We start from the raw sequence: 23,964 nt of genomic DNA, 5'->3' as shown, positions 1-23,964 counted from the left end.
ATATATAAGCATACAAAACTTAAGTAGAGTAAAAAAACAAAAAAATAAAATACATGTCAGCTTTAAAGAACTTTCAATTTAATGAAGATGAAGATGGCGAATTGCCTACATTAGTGACAGGCGAAGAACCTGATTTAAAAAATATTTTAAACAAATCGCATAGTGATGGTGGGAATTTAGTGACTATGGAAAAAGTGGATCGAGTTAATAGGCAAAATGAAATGGTAAAAAACAGTATGAAATATGATAATTCTGTATCATCATCAATTAGTTCTCATAAAAGGCGAATCCCTGTGACCATAATTACTGGATATCTAGGGTCTGGGAAATCAACTTTGTTAGAAAAGATTGCCTTAAAAGGTAGTGATAAGAAAATAGCTATTATAATGAATGAATTTGGTGATTCAAGTGAGATAGAAAAGGCAATGACTATACGAAACGGAGAAGCTTCTTATCAAGAATGGTTGGACCTTGGCAACGGTTGTCTATGCTGTTCTTTAAAGAATATTGGTGTGAAGGCAATCGAAGATATGGTAGAAAGGTCACCTGGGATGATTGATTACATATTGTTGGAGACTTCAGGGATAGCTGATCCTGCACCAATAGCTAGGATGTTTTGGCAAGACGAAGGTTTGAATAGTAGTGTCTATATTGATGGTGTTATCACTGTGTTGGACGCTGAACATATTTTGAAATGCTTAGATGATGTGTCTCCAGATGCACACTGGCATGGTGAAAAAGTATCTGTACCCTTGAAAAAGGAGGAGGAGGAGAAAGAGGAGAAACACATTGAAGATGGAAATAATTTAACTATAGCCCATTTCCAAATTGCCATGGCAGATAGAATATTGTTAAACAAAGTAGATAGACTGAGAGAGAAACCAGATGAGATAGAAATAATCAAATCAAGAATCCAGGAAATAAATTCTTTGGCACTTCTATATGAAACACAATATGGTGAAGTATCTATTGAGAACATTTTAGATTTACATGCATATGAATCATTTAATGCAATGGATAAATACATGACCAGTAATGTTAAAACTTTACATGATCCAAGGATGTCTACTATAGTGTTAAACTTTAGAAAATTAAAATCAAAAGACGAATTTGATACTTTCATCAAAGGATTTTTGCAAGTTTTATTATGGAAGAATTTTGGAGTTGATGATTATAAAATCCAAAAATGGGAAATTCAGAGGACAAAAGGGATAATATCGTATATCGACAACAATTGTAAGGGTCAAATAAGAAGTAAAATTATTCAAGGCGTCAGAGACACATATGATATTTTTGATAATGAAAAGACTGGTACTAGTGAGGAATGTAAATTGGTGTTAATTGGTAAATATTTGGATGAAAAATTAATCAAAAATTTGTTAAATTCAATAATATGTTAATCACAATGAAATATATATATATATATATATATTCATATAGAAGTTAAAAATACACATATATAAACAATAAAACGAAAAAAAAGAATAATAAATAAATAAAAGAAAAGGAGAGAAGAAGGAAGAAGAAGAGAAGACAGTGTATTAGTCACTTCTAATAGATGTTTCATGCTTATTTAGTGGTAAATAAGATATAATCTTGTTTTTATATCTCATTAACACATAGAAAAAGGTAAGTAAAACAAACAAGATGAAAATTTTTGCAACAGTGTGATTCATTTGATCATATTTAGAACCTTTTGTGTTTTTGTTATTTGACTGCTTATTCTTAATTTTTTTGCTTTTAAATCTGAAACCCTTTGAGTGATCACCTTGTTCAAATGCTTTGACATTAGCCTCCCACTCTCTAGCCATTTCATCAATATTGGCAATTTTTAATTCATCGACAACAGAATAGTTGATAACCATTGGTTTTTCTGGGGCATTTTTCTTATTAGCGTCGATCTTGACATGGTTCATTGCATTGATTAGATCTTCCAATCCAGAGACAACTTGACCAAAGATAACATTTTTGCCATTTTTTTCTGGAGCACCGTTGGCATCCAAACCGATGATGAATTTAGATTCGTTTGTATCAGGACCTGTAGAAACTAAACTGACTCTACCTGGTCTATCATGTTTCAAAGCAAAACTTTCATCTTCGAATTTTTGACCATATAAACAGAATGGAAATTCAGAGAAGATTACACCTGCTTCAACTTGAACACCTGGGATAAGTTTATAGACAGGGGTATCCTTGTAGGTGACGAAAAGAATCTTCTCTGGTTCTTTTGGATTAGTGATGACTTTGAAACCATTAGACATCATTTGGAAATTTTTTGTGGCCTTTGGAGTCAATGTATTGAATAGAGCTATGGTGAAATCTACCACACGTTCTCTTTGTAAGACTTCGTCGAAATATTTGAAAGCCATTACAACATGCACAGAAGATGGTGGATCTGGTGGATAAACCTTATTTGTATCTAATGTAAACTGTTTTACATCGTTAGTAGGAGCACCATTGACAAAGAATGGGGAAATGATAAAGGCAAATAACAACTTAACAAATAGGTGGTGAAATGAGAGCATAATTTCTCTTATGAAGGAGGAGGAGAAGGAAAGGAGTAGCACTGAACCACTTGCCGAAATATAGGTCAAAGAAATGCTTATGTGGTTGTGAAATACGGTTGTATATATAAATATATAAAAATATAAATATGTAAATATATAAATATGTAAATATATATAAGGATAAATATAAACTTGTTTATGTATGATTATAATTTTTATGCAGATACATTCTTTATTCTTTTCTTCGAAGCTTTTGTTTATTTCGTTTTACTTTTACTCCCATTTTTTATGTTTTTTTTTTTCTTCAAATTTTTGTGAGATCTGCCTGAATTTCTCGAGAATTTTTGGGCCAAACAAAATTGCCTGCTAATCTCAGAAAATGTGATATCCAATTCCTTTTTTTTTTTTTTTTTGCATTACTGAACTGAAAGATGGGCCGAATAGTCGACGACTATGTATAGTAAACGTAGATGATTATTCTTTATATATTATTCTTTTTGACGTGCTAAACCAGAAGTAAATATGTTTACACACGCACACAACTATTTTCCCATTAGACATTTACTTATATAAAACTTATTTCATATATAACCAAAATAATAAAAATGATAATAATAAGAAGAAGAGAGAAAAATGAACAAAGAAAAAAAATCCTTACATATCTAGTGGGATATATACTTTTTATGCAGCATAAAGAATAAATATTACAAATTATGTGAGAAACCTGGCTATTCCTATGGAAAGAGCCTTCCTATAGTAATTTGCTGTTGCATCAACTTTCTGTAATATTTATCAATCTATATATATTAGTTACTTGCATAGTTTTTTAACTTGGTGGATGTAATATTCCAGTTGTCCTCCTTGTTAACTTAATTTCTTTTTGATATTGTATTGTAATCTTTTGCTAGATATATGTATATATACTTGGGTTTGTTTTGTCGTTTTAATTTGAATGTTTTTTTTTTCTTTGCTCTTTTTCTCCTTATAAATGAAACTTTTTATTTATTTATTTTTATCAAAAAATAAATTAGCATTTATTATTATATATAAACATATAATATTAAAGTTTAATTCCTTCCTCCCTCTTTTAGGTTATATTTGATACCACTGTTCAACTATAGTAGTGAAAGCAAACTACAAATGAAGTTTATTAATCACAAGTTTACTGCGGAGTATCCCTTATATGGAGCCACTTTCATTCAAAGCAATCCAAATGAAGCTATTTTTGTAGTGGCAGGGGGTGGTGGTGAAGGTAAGAATGGTATACCAAACATGATCACTTCATATAGATATGACTCTCAAAAGAGTGAATTGGAAAAACTACATGATTTTAATCTCCCAGAAGAGGATGATTCGCCAACAGTGATAAATTCTCATTTGGAAACAGACCAGATTATATTGATTGGTTGCAATGAAAATAGTGCCAACATAAAATCAGGGAAAGGTAATAAACATCTACGTAGATTTCAATTAGATCAAAAATTTCAATTGCAACTTACTAAATCTATTGATTTGTTTCATTCTTGTAACCCAGAAGAATATACGAAATTTCTAGAAATCTCTAATGATGGTCGATTGGCTGCAGTTGTTCCCTGTGTGGATTCAAACTTTTTAATCAAACTAATTGAAGTAACTACGTTAAATGAAAAATTTGAAATCAATAATATTGCAAAAGAGGTTAAAGATATTGGATTTACACCAAATAGTAAATACATTGCATATATTACATCAGATTCTTTACAAGTTATATCCACAGAGACAGGTAAGCCTATTGTCAGGTTGAGTCAAGATTTTATATCAAAAGGTTGGAACTTATCAAAAATGAAATTTATTAATGATAACACATTACTAATGGCAGCTACTCAATATAAAAATGGTAATAATAGGAAGAAAAGAGATTCTGGCATAGTTTTGATTAAAGTTGTTTTGAGCGACAATGATGCCACTGTTGTTGAATCAAAACTATTAAGTAATAAATTTAAGGGGGTGACATCAATGGATTTAAATGAATCAAATAATCTTTTAACATTAGCCACAAATGAAAATTCTATTTTAGTTATCCAATTGTCTAGTTTTAAAATACAAACAATATTTAATCAAATTCATTCATTTGCAATTACAAAAGTGATCATATCATCTGATGGTAAATATATAGTTAGTGTTTCTGCAGCAAATACCATCCATATTATTGAAATCCCAGATCTATCCAAAAATCTTTTTTCAAATGGGTTCATATCAATGCAGTTCGTATTAAGTGTTATCATACTTTTATTAGTTATTGTATTTTACAACCTTTCAGTTGAAAATAAACAATATATTAAATCTCAAATCAAAGATTATGTATTTTAAAACTGTAATAGGACTAAAAATATCATTAAAAAAGTTTTTTGAGATGGTTTATGAGCATAACAGATTCTCCAAAGCACATATTATTTTAAGAAAATTATAATTTAAGAAAATATTTAATGATATTAAGTTAGTCATTGCACAAATAAAAGAAAAAAAATGTGATGAGTCCTTTATTAATATTTTTATATATGTATATAAACTGTCTTATTTATGAAATTAGAATATATATATATTTATTTATATATAGTTGCATATTTATGATTTGTTTTTTATGTTTTATTTAAGTATAGTTCACCGTGAACATAACTATTCAAAACAATATGTTTGTTACAAAATCGAGAAGGATGTAGTCTCGTTGGGATATAGAGTTGACTCATTAAAAATAAGTGTTGGTGACGGTGGATTCAAATCTGTGAAAAAAGACGGCACGAAATCATTATTCGTTCTATTCATATCGAAATTATCAATATTAATATTATTGTTATTGTTACTAATATTAGTACAATTATTATTATGCAGAGAATTTTCAAATGCATTTAAAATATAACATCTGGTTGAAGTTGTGTCAAATTTTGGTGTCTTTAGTAAATCTAATTTCGAATCAATATCGTATATGGTTTCTTGTTGATGTGGTAGTTCATGTTTTTCTAGCTTTTGGACCAGTGTGCTGTCTACAGAAGATGCTAAAAAAAATGGTAAACCAAGTGTTGATGTATCGTCAACACTTAGGGTTGTTAAGTCTGTCATACTGGAAGAATTGGATAGCGGTTTAGAACTATTGGAAACCTGAGAAAGTGGTGATGACGAATCCAAGGAAAAAGGTCCTGTTTGATGTGGATCCTGAACTATTAATGAATCTAAATCTGTTGAATAACTATCCTTCAGTTGTACAGTCTCAAATATGAGTTGATTTATCTGTTTAACCACATCAATGAAAAGATGTAAATCATTTGGTGAACAGATAAAAAAAGAGGATATACCGTCAGATGTAACCCCCCATTTACTTGATTTTCTAACATTTTGATTAACTTTATTCAATCCATTGTTATCTTTACCAACAAACACATATCGTTTCCTATGTTCGTTATCCTTAACACCATTACTGTTTGATATTTTAACACTTTCCAATTTAATAAAGTTTGGGTTAATCGATAATGTGTGTCTTACAGAGTTTTGCCAATTTGTATCAGTCAATCTGTAAAATGGGAAATTAGCTGATATCCAATGACAGATATCGAAGAGGATCAGTTTCCTTTCATCTGATTGTAAAATTGCAAGACAGATCAATTGACCAAATGATAATTCAGGCTTAACATAAGATAAATTATCTTGTTTCCTTTGTTGAAGATATTTAAATAAAGTAAACCTGTCGTATTTTCTTAATCTGCCACTTTTTTGAACCTTATTATCACATTGAGGGTGGGAATCATTCTTTTTATTTAAAGACGATGTGATTTGAAATTTAGATATTCTTGCTGAATTCTTTTTGCGTTTATACTTAGAGACAAATCCATTTATTGGTAAGCTGTGCGTATCCTTTGTGATTTTAGTAGTATTAGTATTGTATAGTTGATTTGAGTTAAGTTCAATTGTCTGTAATGGACAACACATCATTTTTTTCAAGTGATCTCTAATTCTCTCGATTTGGTCAGATGATCTTCTCTTTCCCTTCAACATAATCAAGTGTCAAGAATATCATGTAATGGCTGGTATACCTTTTGATGTTTAATAGGAGATACACTAACCATAAATTTAAGAGATTAATGAGTTTTTAAACTCTCTTCTTTTAAATAACATATATCAGTAGATGCAAAAAAAATTGTTGCATTGTAAAGACATAGATAAATGGTAATAAAAGACATTACTACAATAGTATTTCTGCTCTTTTTTTATCCCTAATATATTATGATCTGGTATCACATCATATTCTATTGGAGCAACTATAGTTGATGTAATTTGCAACCACCAATGGTGTTATTTTCAATTGAATCAAAATTGTGACATTTCGAAATTTGGCAAGACGCGTTACATGAACAAATTAAAAAAAAAAATTGAGACGTGACAGACACGAAAATTGCGACGCGTCACAAAATTTTAATAGCAATTGAACAGAAACAAAAAACAGAAAAATTGAAAAAAAAATTTTTTGGAAAATTTGGTAATTTCGTGATAAATTTTCCAAATAGGAAGTTTGATAGTGCCCACAGTTTTTGGAATCGTTCCAGTTGATTCCCAATGTTTGTTGATTTATAAATATACTACAATAGGAGAATGATGAAAAAATACATTCTATATACATACACACCCAATATATATAGATATATGTTGTAGTATGTTATTTGATAGGCAGGATCCTTTAATAGCCATTTCTTATATGTGTAACAATTACTCCAGAACGTTTCCTGTTTGTAATTCTTAAAGAGAATAAGAAGTGTTGAGAAAGCATGATATATATTTTGACTATCTAAACCTAGTTGCATGATGTTTCTATGTCACTACCTTCTCTTTCTCTCCCTTTCTTTTTTTTGTATTAATGTACAATAAAAAAAATACTAATGCTACAAAGAATTTTCGTGTATAATGTTTATAGGTGGGTGATATTTTAAAATAATCCGTTTTAACTACTATCCAAACGGTAGTTGTAGTAAGGGGAGTCACTATTAAGTCTTCTTGTTTTCTCTTTTCTTTTTCTCTTTTCTCTTGTTTTAATCATTTGCAGAACTATTTAATAATTTAATTTCTTCTTTGTTTCTTATTTTTTTTATTCTTATTAGATCTTTTACTCTTTTTCATGGTATCTTTAAATATTTTATCTATGTCATACCCATCTTCCTCTTCCTTCTTTGCAACATCATTATCGTCATCATTGTTATTATTCCTAACTACCTTTCCTTTGTCATAAAGTTTTCTTTTCTTAGTGCTTATATCACTATTTTTAGAAGATCTGGTAGATTCTTCACTAAATAATGTTTTTCCTTTAATTGACAAATTATTTCTCTGTAATATAGTCACACCAACTGTAGATTGGTTCCCATTTCTGACTTTTAACATATTCCTTCTTTTAATGTTTAATTTTATATTTCTTAAAGCTCCAGTATTACTCTTGTTGCTATCATTTATGTTTTTATTGTTATCGATCAGGCTCCATTCAGAACTATCATGAAAATTTTTTGTGTTTTCAGCATTATCAGTATTGCTACTACTAATACCATTCATTGATTCTGAACTTGATAACACATTGATTTGGCTATTTTCGAGGCTTTCTCTATTCTTAGCAAACCTCATGAATTTCATATTCATGACTCTACTTGACATTGAACCAACCACAGGTTTCCCACTCATTTTTATTCTTTGTAATAATGTTAATTCGATTTTATTTTCTTTCTTTTTTTTTCCTGTCGTTGTTATTCTTGTATTATTATTCTAGTATTCCTATTATTATATAGTTTATATATACTCTCTGATTGTTAGTTTAGTTGTAGATTTATAAGTGTGTTAAGTAATCTCATAGAAAGAATTATAAAAGTTAAATACTAAATGAATGAAAAAAAAATAAAAAATAAAATAATAAAAAAGAAATTTTCATTTTGTCTAACTGTTAAAACAAACAAACAAAGATATTCAGTTATTATTATTATTTACAAGTAATAATACACACATTGGCATAATATATACAAAAACATACATATACATATACATATACATGAATAAATAGGATGTGTGTATCAGTATATCTGTATATAGGACAAGTGTAGATAAAAGTAAAAATGCATCTCTATAAATAACTTTAAATATTCAAACCAGGAATCTTAATATCTTTTGTAGTGATATCTGTCCCCAAGAAAGATATTTTATTCCTTTGTGTAGGCTCATCTTCTTTATCAGCAATGTTACTTTTGGTATTAGAGCTATTGTCGATATTGGAACTAGCTTTTATCGAATCTAGTTCGGCTTGTTTCTTCATTTCAGATTTCCGTATCTCGTATTGTTTCAATAAACCAGGGCGGATGTCACTTAGCTTCATGATATATTTAGCACCGTTATAGGGGTATAAATAATTCATCATTAAAGATGGTTTCACATGGGTCACTTGCCCTTTAAATAAGTTGAATCTGGGGAAATCCCTTAATAGTTGGACTTGGACACGTTTTGTACGTTTTGATAAGGCACTATAGTTGATTCTTGTAGGTTTAAACATCGCTAACAAGTTATATTCTTTCCTGTTTTACTCCTATAGACAAAGGATAGTCCAATATATTGGTATATTCCAAAATATATGTATGTGTATTAACCACTTGAAGTAACTATGGGCATCCTTTCCTTGCTTTCTGAATATGTTTAAATCCCTAAAAGGTTTGTGTGTATTATTACTATTATTATTATTATTTTTGTTTTTTTCTTTTTTTCTTTTTTTCTTTTTTCCCTTTGATCAAACCATTCGAGAATAATTTTTTTTTGCTGGTTTTTTCTCGGGATATTTCGGGATTTTTTCGGAATTGTCCAGAAAATTTTTGAATTCTTCCGTACTTGCGACATATCCTGAAAATCCTACGGGAACAAGGCGGAATTGATTGTATATGAATTTGAATAGTGGGGTGTCTGGATGATCCACCAGAATTGGCCTTGCAAAAAAAAAGAAAAAAAACAAATAGGAAATGGATACAATGCACCTGCAGCATCGAGAGATGAAAATGAAGATGAAGGTAAAGGTAAAGGTAAAGATTAAAGTGGGAGGACGAAAGAGGAAAGAGGAGTAGTTCTTGAGAGTGTATAATGTGTATCTCTGTGTAAGCCAGCGTTATGGTTTTATTTTATATTTTGATAAAACATAGAGAGTATGTAAATCTTGGATGTTCCCAAGATAGTCGATGTATAACTTGGATATTGCGACTGAATCAATCAACAAACAGTATCATTCTACACTATCTAAATGTCAAGGGATCAAAACAGCTTTGAATGGTGGAGAAGATCATTACAATATAAAACAGGACTAGGTTTAACACCTGAGGAAAAACTGAGATACGAAGAGGACTATAAGGATATCTTAGCAAGGAAGCAATGTGACGATTGTTATAGATACAGAGACTGGATGTTAAAATATAGTCCCACTGTGACTTTCATGATTCAACAGATCAACAAATTGCAAAATAGATTGCCCCAAACACTCTTTGTCGAAAAATCTAGCAATAATAGAAACCCACCGTTAAAATTCGACGAGGGTAAAATCATATGTGATTTTTGTGATCAATTGAAAAGTGGTGGTTTCAATACAGAGATGGGCATCTTGCTATGTCAAAATAGATTAACAGATAAATGGCACCTAGAAGATACGTTGGCACATGAACTGATTCATTGGTATGATAATTTGAAATGGGATGTCAACTGGTTCAATTTGAGACACCATGCTTGTTCAGAGATTAGAGCATCATCGTTAAGTGGAGAATGTAGGTTTTGGCAAGAATATAAAAGACGTGGTCTGCGTACTGGATTTAAACTAAATAGGGGTCATCAAAATTGTGTTAAAAGACGGGCCATCTTAAGTGTTATGGGTAATCCAAATTGCAAATCAAAGGAAGAAGCTACAAAAGTAGTAAACGAAGTATGGGAATCGTGTTTTAATGATACAAGACCCTTTGATGAAATTTATAGATAAGTCATAGAAATAGAGACAAAAAAAAAGGGAGGAAATACATATCCATCTATCCATATATGTACCATTAATATATATATTTAAAGGATTTATTCTATATGTCATGTAAATATATCTATATTCGTGCAAATTAAATAAATAAATAAATGTATGTATATGTATGTATATGTATGTGCATATTGGAATAAATGTGTATATGTATGTTAATTCAGAGAAAGCAAAACAAAATTCTAAGGGAGAAAAGACGAAGGATTATGACGTTATTAAATAGTCAAGTACAAACTACACATAACACTCGGTCCTAAACAAATACCCATCCAAAAGAATACATTCCCAATAATTGGTCTATCTCTTAATAATTTGGAATTACTCAAAGCAACTAACGGTAATTGTAACATTTGAAAGAAAAATAAATAAAATCTCAGCCTTTTAAAAATCACATACATTGCTAACTCATGGAAAATTGCACTTAATAAAAATGTCATAAAAGTGGCTTGGCCTCTTGTCAATTGGAATGCAGAGATTGAACTATGATAAACGTGCCTTAACAAAAATTTATGAACTGGAATATTCCAAATACGTGAGAACTCCCCCCAATTAACACAATTCCACCAGTCACCATAGAAATAACGATCCCCAAATCTTGTCAATTCTGCAATACAATTTAATATTGCATCCCAAATCAAATAAAATGTTAAAAGATACATGAGAATAAAACTTGGAACAATATCAACCATTATTTGTCCCCATTTAAGCAAACGATCCAATAAAGAAGTCCATGGAGCATCTCTAACCTCAATAGCTTCCACTGCAATTGGATACATAAATACTTGTGCATTTACCATCATAATAAAAATGATACCAAAAATTGCACAAACTTTTTCTGCCACATATTTCCATCTAATCCTATCTGTTCGTGGATACCTGGTCTGATAAACAAGAACTGGGAACATAGTAAACATAAAATAGTTATGGAATGTGATAGTCTCAGGAAACTTTACCATGACACCATTAGATTCTTCTGATTGCAATTTAAATTCAAACTTGCAGAAATTCAGAGATTTTTCAAGGATTTCAATTGTTTTATCATCTAACTTTTCTTCATTTTTCTCCGTAACTTTTTTTAATTTACCCTTTGAATAGTGTAATTCCTTCCATAAATCCCATAAATAGCTATGGTAAAAAGTATAAGAATGGGTCTTCATTAATAATACTAAGGAATGTAAGAAAAGGAAAATCTTGGCAATCCAATGTAAACCAAAGATGTGTTCTGGAATTAAGATTCCGGAGAGGAAAAATAAGAATTCAAAAATGATCATAATAGTTCTTCCGAATGGACGCCACTTTATTATTCCTTTTTTACAAAGCCATTGTATAAAAAAACTGAAATACGTAGCCAAATAAAATGAAAAATCAAGAGCACCTACTAAAAATAGATCAGTGGTCATAAAATTGATGATTGGTATATCCATTAAAGAATTATTATTGGTCCAATAGAAATTGAATAACACCTTAACAAGACCACATCCGATTGACATCCATAATGCTACATATAGTCCAGCAAAGTTTGTATGGAAATGAGTAAAATCATTAATCTCAAAAGTTTCACTTTCAGTTAAATCTGGTAACTCATTACTTGTTTTACTAATGGCTCTTAATTTTTTTCTTCTCGTTTTTTCCTTATTCTTGATCTCTTTCTCTAAGGTAGGACCTTTAAATCCTAAATGGAATGGTTCATTAATGGATCCATCTAAGATAGAAGGTCTTCTATCGAAATCAACATCATCAAAATACGATATAAAATCATCATCAGTACGATGATATCTAAATTTTAATTTTCTTTGTAATATTTTGACATAACGCGGTAAAGAATCATTCAAATCCTTATTAGAGAAAATAGTTGTTTGTGTATCTTCCATAGACTGAATAATATTGTTATCCATATTGTTGAGGTCCGTATCATTATCAACAGTAGTGGTGGCAGTGGTAATGGTAGCAGCATTTTCATCATCAATAGCAGTTGTAGCACTTTTTGTTGTTGTAGTGGTAGTGGTAGTGGTGGTAGAGGTTGATGTAACAATCACATCAATTCTTTCACCATCCATAGCAATATCTTGCTCGGTGATTGATTTTCTCCTATTAATTAGATTATTTTCATCATTTGCATTTAATCTTTTGATATCTTGAAATTGTTTATCCTGGTCTAAAGACATCTTTAATTAAACAGGGAAGCTTTTGTGATCTTGTCGGTCTTTGGATTAGTAATTACTGAGATCCAGGTTCACAGTACACTTGTGTATGGGTTGTACCTTCTTGTCCTTTTATAACTGTACCATATTACATTTTATACATTTGATTCCCTTAAAAGTTGGCGCACTCAAACATCTGTTAATAATTCTTATTGACGCCTCTTTTTTTTGAATTTGTGATACTTAACAAAAATACGATAATTCCATTTTTTCCGTATACACTTTCTTTTTCTTTTTTTTTTTTTTTTTGCTTTTCTTTTGTTTTTTTCTATTGTTTCGGATTTTTGATGTCAGATGCATTTTTTTAATTTAAAAAAATAAAAAAAAAAATCGAATAAAACGTTTAAATTAGGGTTAACGCAATTATTTGAGAAACTTCCTGAAAATATACAAGGGTTAGGAAAAATTTTGCTCAAAAAACCTTCAGAGGTGATTCTTGATTTTTCAACAGGTAATCTAAAAAAAAAACATTAAGCTCTGTTTAATTAATAAAGAATATTTGTAAAATAACATAAAATAATATATATATATAATATACCTGGATGAATAAATTAATAAATTGGAAAAGTACCCATAAATAATGTCGTTAAAAATTATTATTACAGGAGATAAAGAAAGTTAAAGACAAATACATATGATATGCATAAAACAGAAACACTAAATGCGGATTGCACCGTGTTTCAAAATCAATTATCAATAAAATCATACCATACCATATCATATTAAGTATCCTACACGTTCTAATTTTCTATTCCTTTTCTTCTTGATCAACTTTCTTTTTTCTCTAACTCTTGAAGATCTTAGCATTGATTCTTTCTTCATTAGATTGGAAGCCGGTTTTTTTAATAGCACCCTCAGCTAACCTAGCTTCTTCTCTTTCAGCAGCTTCTAAAGCGTGTTTCCATCTCTGTTCTTCTTGTTTTTGTCTCTTTTCAACAGTACTACCGGCAGTCATAGAGGCTTCCCATGTAGACAAAGCAATAGTACCTAATAATAAAAGAACAGTGATGAATTGCGCGTACATTCTAGCTTGAACAATCTTTTGTGGCTTGGTCATAATAGGATCTCTGTTGATGATGTGCCACGAAGCATAAAGGGACGTGGCCCAAGCACCAGTGATAATTTTATATTTGTGGTTAGACAAAGAAGTAACGGCTTTTTCGGTGGAAGACATTTTTGCCCATTCTAATTCTTGTTCTTTTTCCTCTTTTTCTTTATAATCACCACTATATCTTATTTGGTCGAATTTATTTGACGCTTCCTCGGCTGCGATAGCAGTTAATAAAGTTGGTGGAGTAATAAACATTGCAGTACGTAACGACCATGGCAATGTACGTGGTTTAAAGTTTGGGAATTTGCGTGGTAAATATTTCAAACCAGCAAAAGAAATGGCTACACCAGCAACACAACCTAGAAAACCACCTTTTAGAGTATATGCTTTATGTTCGCTGATTTCTTCAGCTGTTAAAATCTTCATTTTGATTCTATTGTCAATGCACTAAATAGAAAGGGTAATGTATATCAGAATACTAAAAATTGCAACAGATAGAGACGCACACTACTATCAAATGAAATCGTTTCAAATAGGTTTATAATATTTGGTTTATTTCCGAATATATATATATATATATAGTACAAAAAAATACAAAGTAGGTTACTGAGATAAGAGAAGGAGGACAACACAAGAGGTTAAAGAAAGAAGCGATGAGGAAGGTGACGGATGGAAATATATGCGGAAGATCAATATATTTATATAACGTATATATATATATATAAATTTCTTATGTAATCAGTGTAATAATAATAATATATATGTTTTCTTGAATAATGGAGCTAAATAGAATCAATCAGAAAATAAAAAGAAATAAAACAACAAAAGAAGGCAAGAATGTTCTTATTATCGCCTCATTTCAGTGTTTTCGTGTTTGTGAAATTATTTTTAACTACTTGGAAAACAAAAAAACGAGCAACTGAACTGAAAAAGGAAACATCCGCTATAGTGGTCAATTATATATTTTCACTATGAACCCTAGAAAAATATTCGTTTAAGTAGGTTTTTTTTGGAGAAACCCTGAATGGAGCCAATCGAGAACTGTTTTGTCATATAGCCACTTTTTGTATTATTTTTTTCGTTTGCAGAAATAAAAAAAGAAAAAAAAAAACCAAAGAATAAACCCTATTTTGCGAAGTAGTACGAAAAAAAAAATATCGAGCAACTGTTGAAACCCAAAATAAACCAATGATTTTGATACTTTTAATCAGATTATGTAAGTAAAAAAATCTACTTCAAATGCAGTTTTCTATTATTTTTTTTTTGTTTACCATCCTTTCGAAATCCCATTTTTTCCATTTTCTCTCTTCTTTTTGTTAATGCTTTGTTCTCCCGTCCAGTATCCATTGCCAACTATTCTATTATTTTGTGATGGCTTTTATCTGTACTGTCATTTTTGCCTCTATAATTTCACCCGGTTCTATTGTAATGAGACTATATGATAGTCCCTTTTATTTTCTTTTGTTTTTTTTTTCTTTGGAAGTGAACTGGAAAAATTAAATGGAAATGATTCGACGAAATAAAGATAAAACTGCGAACTAACTTTAACTTTAAGAAACATTAAAGGGAGAATTGCTGAATAAGCAGATATGCTAAGATATTAATTAAAAACAACTTAATTAAAGCATTTGAGCAAATTATGAGTATTATTAGATTCAACAGCTTGTGAATCTTGATGATCTCTATCGCAACCGTTATTATTATCTATCCTTTAATTCTGCTTACCTACCCCGGTTTCTTCGATTTATAGCACTATATTGAATACTAGAAACAACTATTATTTTTTTTTTCATTCTCTGTAATCTTATTTGTTTATTTACGTTTTTTCTGTCTTTACTTAGTAAAGCAAGAGTGCTAAAAGTAATTGAGGGATAAGACAATATCTATTAACGGTATTTACTGATAATAGTATACAAATAAATATATATCATTCATTCATAATTACATATATATATATCTATAATATACACGCATATATACATGGGGGGTGCAATAAAATTAAAGAAAAGTAAAAAGTTATCTTAGTCATAATTTTTCGTTGCTTATGTGAATTTCTTGCTTGATTGCATTTTTTTTTTTACTTTTTATTACAGAAGCAAAAAGAACAAAAGAAAAGAAAGGTGCAATGATAATAAACGAGAAAAAATATTGCATATATGTGGTTAACTATAGTACTTACATTGTGGAATTATCATTTGTATTATCATGATGTTTCCTGTGTTTTCTTTTCTTTTCTATTCTTTTATTTTGATGAATGATTTGTTAAGTTACGTTTTTCTTATTGTACATGATTCATTCACCCAAGCAAGGAATTCTTTATTCCGCACCAAATTGCACATGCTCCTGCCATTAACCCTGATGCATAACCCATAGGCTTTAAACCTTTACTTGATTTAAATATAGCTCCAGTTAAAGCACCAGCTACAATAGAACCGACCGTATCATGTTTCCCGCGTAATGCATCAATAGAGGAATTAATAATATTGTAACTTAATGCAAGAACACCTGCACTATTACCTAAGAATGGCCCTCTCTTAGTAATATTATTTAAAATTGTATTTAACTGTAATTTACTAGAAGCGTTGGGTGGTATAGCTTTAATACCTTGAATTAAACCAGAGAAGCCACCAATACCTAAACCTAATAAATAGACAGCCCCTGTCCCATAACAAAGATCATCTGACCAGCCACGAGATGGAATCAAACCTTGTGATCCTTCCATGGTAGACAATTGTTCGTCTTCTAGATCCATATATTCAACACCCTTGTCAAGACCAGCTAAAGGATGCAATCTAGCTGTATCAAAGGCCATTGGGTTAGTTAGCAATGTGGTAACACTAGTCAATTGTGTAGTGTCTGTACCATGGTTGATACTATTATTATGTTCGTTATTACTCGTCATTAAAGACATTTTAGAAACGTATTTGAAATTATATGAAAAATATGATTTCCTTTATTTTTATATTAATACAGATAAAAAAAATGGTGCTAAGTAAAGTACAATATAAGTATTCTTTTCCTTTTCCTTTCGATTACTCCGTTTTATTTTTTTTCTCTAACTGTTATGCTTTCTTTATGAATGAAAATATACTACCCTTTTGTTTGTCTTCCGGTTTTCACTAAATAATATGTTAAGCACTACACGGGCAAACCATAAATACTCCGTAGATATAGAGATAGGGTTTTATGAAAGTTGTGGATGCTACAAAATCTAACTCTCTTTGTGGGTCCCTTCTATCGCTCTTGTGTTTATGCAACAACAGTTAGTCATTTTATTCGAAGTTGAGAAATTTATTCTCAATCTTTCTCCAAAAGAAAAACAAAACGGACAAAATTTTTGAAAATAATCACAAAAAGGACAGTTTAACCATTAATACATCATCTTGTACGGTAGAAAGACTTATAGAGGAGGTACATGGTATAGTAAGTAATATATAAAATCATTGAACAAAATACTGTTAGTATCTATATAGGAAGAGAAATTGTTTTAGTGCAGTTTTACTCGTCTTGCTCCTTTCACTTGTTTTATTGTATTCTGATTTACAATTTTTCAAACTTATAAGGAAAATTTATGCATTATTGTTGAATGAACTAGTGCAGTAAAGAATAAAAAGATGCCTAAGTTTTAACAAGTCTCTAGGACAATATAGTTGGAGTTGACATTATATTTTAACTTTCTTAGTCGTAGTTTTGGTGTCTCTACTTGTCATATTAATGCCGTTAGCACTTCTCTTTTTTTTCTTATTCTTATTATCTTTCTTCCCTTTATTTTGTAAGGATTCAATAAAATCCTTGGGATCTCTTAATAAAGTTCCACTTTCAGGATTTATTAATTTTGTTTGGACATATTTAATTTGTTCATAATCATGACAACGGAGTATTATTTGAAAAACAGGACTCTTGCCTGGTATAATTCTGCTTAGCATATACTTTGTATTGCCAAAATTGTTTTCCCATTGAGTAGCTAATTTTATATATTCATCCATTATAGCCCACCATTTTTCGTTAGGCCCATTACAATTAAAAACAGTTGGATTAACTTCTGCAGCATCTGCTATCATCCCACCCACTTCCTCAGGTAATCCACATTGATCTCTAACTTCAAGGAAATTAGAACGTGTCTGTAAGTCGCCGTTAATAATCAAGGAAACATCATGTTTTTTGCACATTTTATAAATATCAATCAAATAATCTCTTATTGGCGACTCTCTATTTCTCATTTCACGAGTACGGCAATGAACAGTCAGATTTGTTATCCCTGTGTTGCATAACTTTTCAATTAAATCGATTGTATCTTTTTGTTCAGGTAACAATCTAATCTTAGCAGAGATTGGTTTTTTATTGGGAACACCGACCTTCTTTACCAAATTTTCTAGTATTGAGCAAAGTAATTCCGGGGTAGATAATAGAGCAGCACCCATTCCAGAGTGGATAGAGAAATGCTTAGGACAACCGGCATTTAGATCAATCCCGTCCACATCATTAATCACTTTGGACGCTGCCTGGACAGCTAAGTCTGGATCAGCAGAGCCTATTTGTAAGATCAATTTACCTGCTTCCAGTTTCGGTATCGTGCGGAAAACTATATTCCCATTTGGTAAGATATAGTCTATTGAGTTCAGCTTTTCATTAATTAGTCTATTTGTCTGTAATAGCTTCTTATCAACTAACTCTGGTGACCATACTAGATCGCAGTTATTTTTTAATGCAAGTAAACGGGTAGGTAATTCACCAGCTCTAACCATTGGAGCCAAACATAACTTACCTTTAAACATTATATTCTTGGCCTTAGTTGTTGTTGTTGCTGTTTTTAGCTTTTATGTTAAGGTATGATTATATGTATATATATATATATATATATATATATATGTGTGTGTGTGTGTGTGTGTGTGGGATAATATAAGTGTATGGAATAAGATCAAAAGTGGTGAGCTTTAATGACTAAGTGAAATATGCGTCTATTTACCAACAATTATACTGTTCATCATCGATACCCCAGCAAATAATCAAAAATTTTTATTTTCACTTAATTCTCCAGTATCTCAATTGTTCTATGATGATATCCAAAATTGAAAACAAAAAAAAATAAAAAAATAAAAACAAAAAGAAACCAACAAAAAAAAATAAATAAAATACGAGAAAGTTATTTTAAAACATAGAACCTCATAATCAGTAAAGAAGTATAAATTAACATGATATAGATCCACATAATATAATATACACAACCATATATACAGCTATATCCAATTGAGTAATAAAGATAAGAAGAATTCATTCGCTCATTCAATATATGCAGCCTTATTAAATTTTATAGGGATAGAATTCTTTCTACTATGCCTTTTAATCCTAAAGATATTATCATATGACAATAATAATAATTTATTAAAAGTCATATCAATACTATTAATATCAATATGCATGTTGTGTGGATGAAAAATCCTTATGACATCAACTGAATTGGTAGATTTTTTGACAACCAATTGGACTGATACAGGTTCATTAACGGGCATGATGTATATTTAATATAATAGATGGAAAGTCAATAACATGAATATATAAGAAACAGTGATAATGCAAAGAATGATATTAATAATGATGATAAATATTAGTGAGTATATTTACCTTTTTTTCTTTCCTTTTTTGTTGAAAAAAAATTAAACAGAACTGTAAAGTGATGATCACAGCACACTTATTACAGGATGTGTATTTGTGTATTTCTATTCAACAAACAGCTGAAATAGTTCTGGTGTACACACACACACATACGTATATATATATATTTATATATATTTATATTTATATTTACTGATTGTTTTTACAGATTATCTTAGAAATTTACAACTGCTGTCAAATCTTTTTTTTCTTAACAATACCCCACAATATTTTTTTCAAGATATATATATATATATATATAATAGGCAGTAGTAAATATGCAACTGGTAAGTAAACAATAACTAATGAAAACATATTTTCTCTCTCGTTCCAATTGTTTTTTCACAATAATTTTCAATAGGTACTTCAAAAAAACAATTAAATGCAAAAAATAAAAACTGTGATAAACAGAATAGAAAAAATTTCCTCTTTTAGAAACAATAGAAAGTGTCTTTTGGTGTATCTGTGAGCATGTAAACATTTTGATAATACTGAGACGGTTGGGCTAATTTATATCATATATACAGATATATAGATATATGGATATATATTATCGTTTTGTTTACTTTCATGTACTGTCATATAAGGTAAAAAAGTTTACACAAGAAAAGAATATAGTGTGTTGACAAAAGATTACTATGTGGATAAAGAAAAGATTGTGAAATAGTCGAACCAATATTGAATGGCTCATAGAGTGTTTGCATCTATTTTCAGTGTGTTTTCCTTGTTATGGTATGTTGTGCTCTGGTTTTATCTTTTTATATAATCAAAAAAACATAAGAAGTCAGAATTTCTAATAAATGGTGTTGAGTCTCATATTTAGAGTAGACTCACTATTAGTTTTTATTTATGTAGATATAAGAATATTTAATAGCAAATGACTGTTCAATACTTGGCTCATAGAGATGGTGATATTTGGAACAGTAAATCAGAAATATAAACGACAAAAAAAGAAAAGAAAGAAAGAAAAAAAAGGAGAACAGTAATTATTTTCACTATTGTTAAAAGGTTTGTTGCATTGAGAAAAAAATCCTTTCCTTAATACTTCTTTTTTTAGTTTGAGCGAGCTTTTTGTGATATGGCTGCAAGGTTAATTAATTAAAATAAAAAGCCAAAACCGAAAATGAAAAAAAAAAAAAATAAAAATAAAAAAAGGCCTCTAATAGGTATCTCCCAAAAAGGAAAACGACATACAATATATCTTAAGGGGAATTATAATCTTTACATGAGATAAAAGAAAATCAAATTTACTGATGAAAAACAACATACGAAGTGCTTTCAGGGGGAAAAACAAATTTAATCAAAACAATAGAATCGCGGAGTTTTCATATATTCCGGATTTTTACATCTCTGTTTTGTTCCGATTTCAAATAGGTTGTGTCTTGTTTTCGGACCGCTGTTCGATTCTTCACAGCAGCTCTTTTTTTTTCTTTTTTTTCTTTATTTTACTTTTTTTTTCTACAGTTCCAAATGCTTTAATTTTTTTTTTCTTATGTGATAGAAAGATAGGTAGGCAAGTGATCTCTCGATGCTGATTGATTACACGCAGTAATAATGATGGAAAAGATGAAAACAATACAATATTTTTTAAGAACTTAAATATTATTTATATCTTTTCATCAAATAAAAAGTATTTTTGTTTTTTCTCCACATTGCTACCAAATAGAATCGGGGTTAGACCTTTAGATACAATATTGCAAACACAAAAATAGAGAGGAGAGGAGGGTGAAAGAAAGAAAATTTTGTTGAATTACTTTCAAAATTTTTTATTCTTTTTGTTTTGCTGCTTGTTTGTTTTTTTTCTTTTTTTTTTGATATTATTATAATTTGAATATGAAGTTTTCACATTCTTTGAAGTTTAATTCTGTCCCTGAATGGGCTTCTAAATATATTGCTTATTCTCATTTGAAAAAAATAATTTATACTCTACAGAGGGAAAAACTGTATAATAATAAACTTCCTATAACTACTTTCATAACACAAAATGGAAACATCACTCATGTAGACACTGAATCTACACCTTTATTAGCTACCTCATCATCGTCTAATAAGAAGGATTCTGTCGATGTTGATGTTTTAAATTCAGAAGATCCCTATGTGAACCAGTTCATTCAAGCTTTAAATCATGAGTTGTTCAAAATTGAAAAATTTTATAATTCTCAAGAAACCGGATTACTAGCAAATTATAATGAACTAAAAGATGACATCACTGAATTTAATACTAATTTACAAAAAAATAGAACTCCTTCTTTTACTGATATATCACCTAACATATCTTCTATTTCACATAATGACAATCGTAATAATAATATTAATAATATTAATATAAACGATAACATCGAAGCTGAAGATTCAGAAAGTGTTAATTCTCGTGGATCTTTATCTTTAGAATCAATACCAATTCAAGAACAATTATCCCGTATTTCCTGGGCTAATTTGTTTCACCCATGGGCACAAGATGCTGATTTTGATAATATTAATAATGCTGGTGATACTTTATCTCCATTGGCTCAATACAAATTGTCATTACGTAAACGGTTAATTGCTATGTTTACACAATTATCTGAATTAAAGGATTATATAGATTTGAATCATACTGGGTTTTCTAAGATTTGTAAGAAATTTGATAAATCCTTGGATACAAAATTAAGAAGCCAATATTTGAAATATATTGAATCACAATCTCATGTTTTTGACTCTGTAACATTGAAGAAGTTGAACCAAATCATTAATGAAACTGTAGTGGAATATGCTAAGTTATCTCAAAATATCAATATTTCTGATTCAAACGATGAGTTAATTAATTATGATGAGGCTTTAGATGAATTATCATCCCATTTAAGGGATCATATTGCATGGGAAAGAAATACAGTTTGGAAAGACATGATGAATATTGAAAGGCTATCTAATAATGCAAAGAGACAAGACTTAATCGAAAATCAAACATCTTCTTTAGAAAAGCCTTTACAGCAAGTTCGTCATTGGGATACTTTGCCACAAGGTTTATGGCTATTATTGAGAACGCCATCAATTATTAAATTTATCGTTATCTCAGTGATATTCGGATTGTTACTCTTTTCTGGTGCATTTACCTTTTTCAATGATCCCTTGGAACAAAATTGTTTTGCTATATTAGTCTATGCTTCATTATTATGGGCCACTGAAACTTTGCCACTTTTTGTTACTTCATTATTTATCCCCTTTCTAATTGTAATTATCCCAGTATTAAAGGATCCAATGGATGGGGTTACACCTTTAAGTCCTCCTGAATCTTCTAAGTTGATTTTATCTACAATGTGGTCAAGTGTAATTATGTTGCTGTTAGGTGGGTTTACCTTAGCAGCAGCTTTATCTAAATATAATATTGCTAAGATTTTATCAAGTTATATTCTGGCTTCTGCAGGTACCAACCCAGCAATCGTTTTATTGATAAATATGTTTGTGGCTTTGTTTGTCTCCATGTGGGTCTCAAATGTAGCATCACCAGTTTTATGCTATTCAATGATCCAACCTATCTTAAGAACATTACCTTCATCCTGTGGATATTCAAAAGCTTTGATTTTAGGGATTGCATTAGCTTCTAATGTTGGTGGAATGGCATCCCCAATTGCATCCCCACAAAATATTTTTGCATTTGGTAGTATGGAACCTAATCCTTCTTGGGGTGAGTGGTTTATTGTCTCTATCCCAGTTAGTGTTCTTTGTATTTTAACTATATGGATCTTGCTTATTGTTACGTTTCCTCCAGATAAGAAAGTCAAAATATTACAATTACATCCATCAAAAGATTCATTTACCGCCACTCAATGGTTTGTGACAATAACTTCCATATTTACTATTTTTCTGTGGTGTCTATCGAACCAGCTGGCTGGTGTATTTGGTGAAATGGGGATAATTTCAATTATTCCAATTTTACTATTTTTTGGTACTGGTATACTATCAACAGAAGATTTTAATAATTTTATGTGGACTATTGTGATTTTGGCTATGGGTGGGTCCACTTTGGGTAAGGCAGTTAGCAACTGTGGTCTATTATACACAATTGCAGAATATATCAAGTCCCATATAGAGGGAAAAGCACTGTTTTCAATAGTGTTAATTTTTGGTGCTGGTATTATTACAATAGCTACATTTGTTTCTCATACTGTAGCAGCAATGATTTTGGTTCCTCTAATGGGAGAAATTGGACAACAGTTACCAGAAGATCATTCACGTCTTTTAATTATGATTACAGCCTTGTTGAGTTCTGCAGCAATGGGATTACCAACAAGTGGGTTTCCAAATGTTACTGCTATATCAATGACTGATGAAGTAGGAGTTAGGTATTTAAATGTTGGTAATTTCATTAGTCGTGGGGTACCTGCAAGTTTATTTTGTTATATGATCGTTGTAACTCTGGGATATTTGTTATTACGGTTAATATTATTTTGAGTCAAGTTCAAGTTATTTACTTACATATGCATATATCTGTGCATGTTATATGTAAATGACTATGTAGATACTCTG

The 23,964-nt window shown here is 30.1% G+C and overlaps 12 protein-coding genes across 12 annotated transcripts; 4 read left to right on the top strand and 8 right to left on the bottom strand.

Moving 5' to 3' along the window:
* Positions 1-53: 53 nt before the first annotated feature.
* Positions 54-1,400, top strand: ZNG1 (GTP-dependent zinc transferase; the record flags this gene model as incomplete). Its single annotated transcript, XM_064857186.1, has 1 exon — positions 54-1,400. The coding sequence occupies one exon, from the start codon at positions 54-56 to the stop codon at positions 1,398-1,400; it is 1,347 nt and encodes a 448-aa protein (XP_064716319.1).
* A 141-nt stretch (positions 1,401-1,541) lies between these two features.
* Positions 1,542-2,525, bottom strand: CPR8 (peptidylprolyl isomerase family protein CPR8; the record flags this gene model as incomplete). The annotated part of the gene is made up of 1 exon (XM_064857185.1): positions 1,542-2,525. One exon carries the CDS (start codon positions 2,523-2,525, stop codon positions 1,542-1,544), a length of 984 nt encoding a protein of 327 aa, XP_064716318.1.
* A 1,122-nt stretch (positions 2,526-3,647) lies between these two features.
* SEC12 (Sar family guanine nucleotide exchange factor SEC12) lies at positions 3,648-4,856 on the top strand (the record flags this gene model as incomplete). The annotated part of the gene is made up of 1 exon (XM_064857184.1): positions 3,648-4,856. The coding sequence occupies one exon, from the start codon at positions 3,648-3,650 to the stop codon at positions 4,854-4,856; it is 1,209 nt and encodes a 402-aa protein (XP_064716317.1).
* A 327-nt stretch (positions 4,857-5,183) lies between these two features.
* Positions 5,184-6,533, bottom strand: PWA37_000508 (forkhead box transcription factor; the record flags this gene model as incomplete). Its single annotated transcript, XM_064857183.1, has 1 exon — positions 5,184-6,533. The coding sequence occupies one exon, from the start codon at positions 6,531-6,533 to the stop codon at positions 5,184-5,186; it is 1,350 nt and encodes a 449-aa protein (XP_064716316.1).
* A 1,056-nt stretch (positions 6,534-7,589) lies between these two features.
* Positions 7,590-8,198, bottom strand: MPP6 (Mpp6p; the record flags this gene model as incomplete). The annotated part of the gene is made up of 1 exon (XM_064857182.1): positions 7,590-8,198. One exon carries the CDS (start codon positions 8,196-8,198, stop codon positions 7,590-7,592), a length of 609 nt encoding a protein of 202 aa, XP_064716315.1.
* A 445-nt stretch (positions 8,199-8,643) lies between these two features.
* Positions 8,644-9,054, bottom strand: MRPL50 (mitochondrial 54S ribosomal protein bL9m MRPL50; the record flags this gene model as incomplete). Its single annotated transcript, XM_064857181.1, has 1 exon — positions 8,644-9,054. The coding sequence occupies one exon, from the start codon at positions 9,052-9,054 to the stop codon at positions 8,644-8,646; it is 411 nt and encodes a 136-aa protein (XP_064716314.1).
* Positions 9,055-9,786: 732 nt separating this feature from the next.
* On the top strand, positions 9,787-10,509 carry ATP23 (putative metalloprotease; the record flags this gene model as incomplete). The annotated part of the gene is made up of 1 exon (XM_064857180.1): positions 9,787-10,509. The coding sequence occupies one exon, from the start codon at positions 9,787-9,789 to the stop codon at positions 10,507-10,509; it is 723 nt and encodes a 240-aa protein (XP_064716313.1).
* A 260-nt stretch (positions 10,510-10,769) lies between these two features.
* Positions 10,770-12,719, bottom strand: ARE2 (sterol acyltransferase; the record flags this gene model as incomplete). The annotated part of the gene is made up of 1 exon (XM_064857179.1): positions 10,770-12,719. One exon carries the CDS (start codon positions 12,717-12,719, stop codon positions 10,770-10,772), a length of 1,950 nt encoding a protein of 649 aa, XP_064716312.1.
* Positions 12,720-13,539: 820 nt separating this feature from the next.
* RCF2 (Rcf2p) lies at positions 13,540-14,232 on the bottom strand (the record flags this gene model as incomplete). The annotated part of the gene is made up of 1 exon (XM_064857178.1): positions 13,540-14,232. The coding sequence occupies one exon, from the start codon at positions 14,230-14,232 to the stop codon at positions 13,540-13,542; it is 693 nt and encodes a 230-aa protein (XP_064716311.1).
* A 1,870-nt stretch (positions 14,233-16,102) lies between these two features.
* Positions 16,103-16,717, bottom strand: TIM23 (protein transporter TIM23; the record flags this gene model as incomplete). Its single annotated transcript, XM_064857177.1, has 1 exon — positions 16,103-16,717. One exon carries the CDS (start codon positions 16,715-16,717, stop codon positions 16,103-16,105), a length of 615 nt encoding a protein of 204 aa, XP_064716310.1.
* Positions 16,718-17,468: 751 nt separating this feature from the next.
* SMM1 (tRNA-dihydrouridine(20) synthase (NAD(+))) lies at positions 17,469-18,581 on the bottom strand (the record flags this gene model as incomplete). The annotated part of the gene is made up of 1 exon (XM_064857176.1): positions 17,469-18,581. The coding sequence occupies one exon, from the start codon at positions 18,579-18,581 to the stop codon at positions 17,469-17,471; it is 1,113 nt and encodes a 370-aa protein (XP_064716309.1).
* A 2,710-nt stretch (positions 18,582-21,291) lies between these two features.
* PHO91 (Pho91p) lies at positions 21,292-23,889 on the top strand (the record flags this gene model as incomplete). Its single annotated transcript, XM_064857175.1, has 1 exon — positions 21,292-23,889. One exon carries the CDS (start codon positions 21,292-21,294, stop codon positions 23,887-23,889), a length of 2,598 nt encoding a protein of 865 aa, XP_064716308.1.
* Between the last annotated feature and the right edge of the window lie 75 nt (positions 23,890-23,964).

The sequence above is a fragment of the Arxiozyma heterogenica genome, assembly GCF_036370985.1.
Source record: "Arxiozyma heterogenica strain weizmannii chromosome Unknown scaffold_11, whole genome shotgun sequence".
NCBI lineage: Eukaryota > Fungi > Ascomycota > Saccharomycetes > Saccharomycetales > Saccharomycetaceae > Arxiozyma > Arxiozyma heterogenica.
The sequence above is the reverse complement of the archived record's forward strand: the minus strand, read 5'-3'. Positions and strand labels throughout refer to the sequence as shown.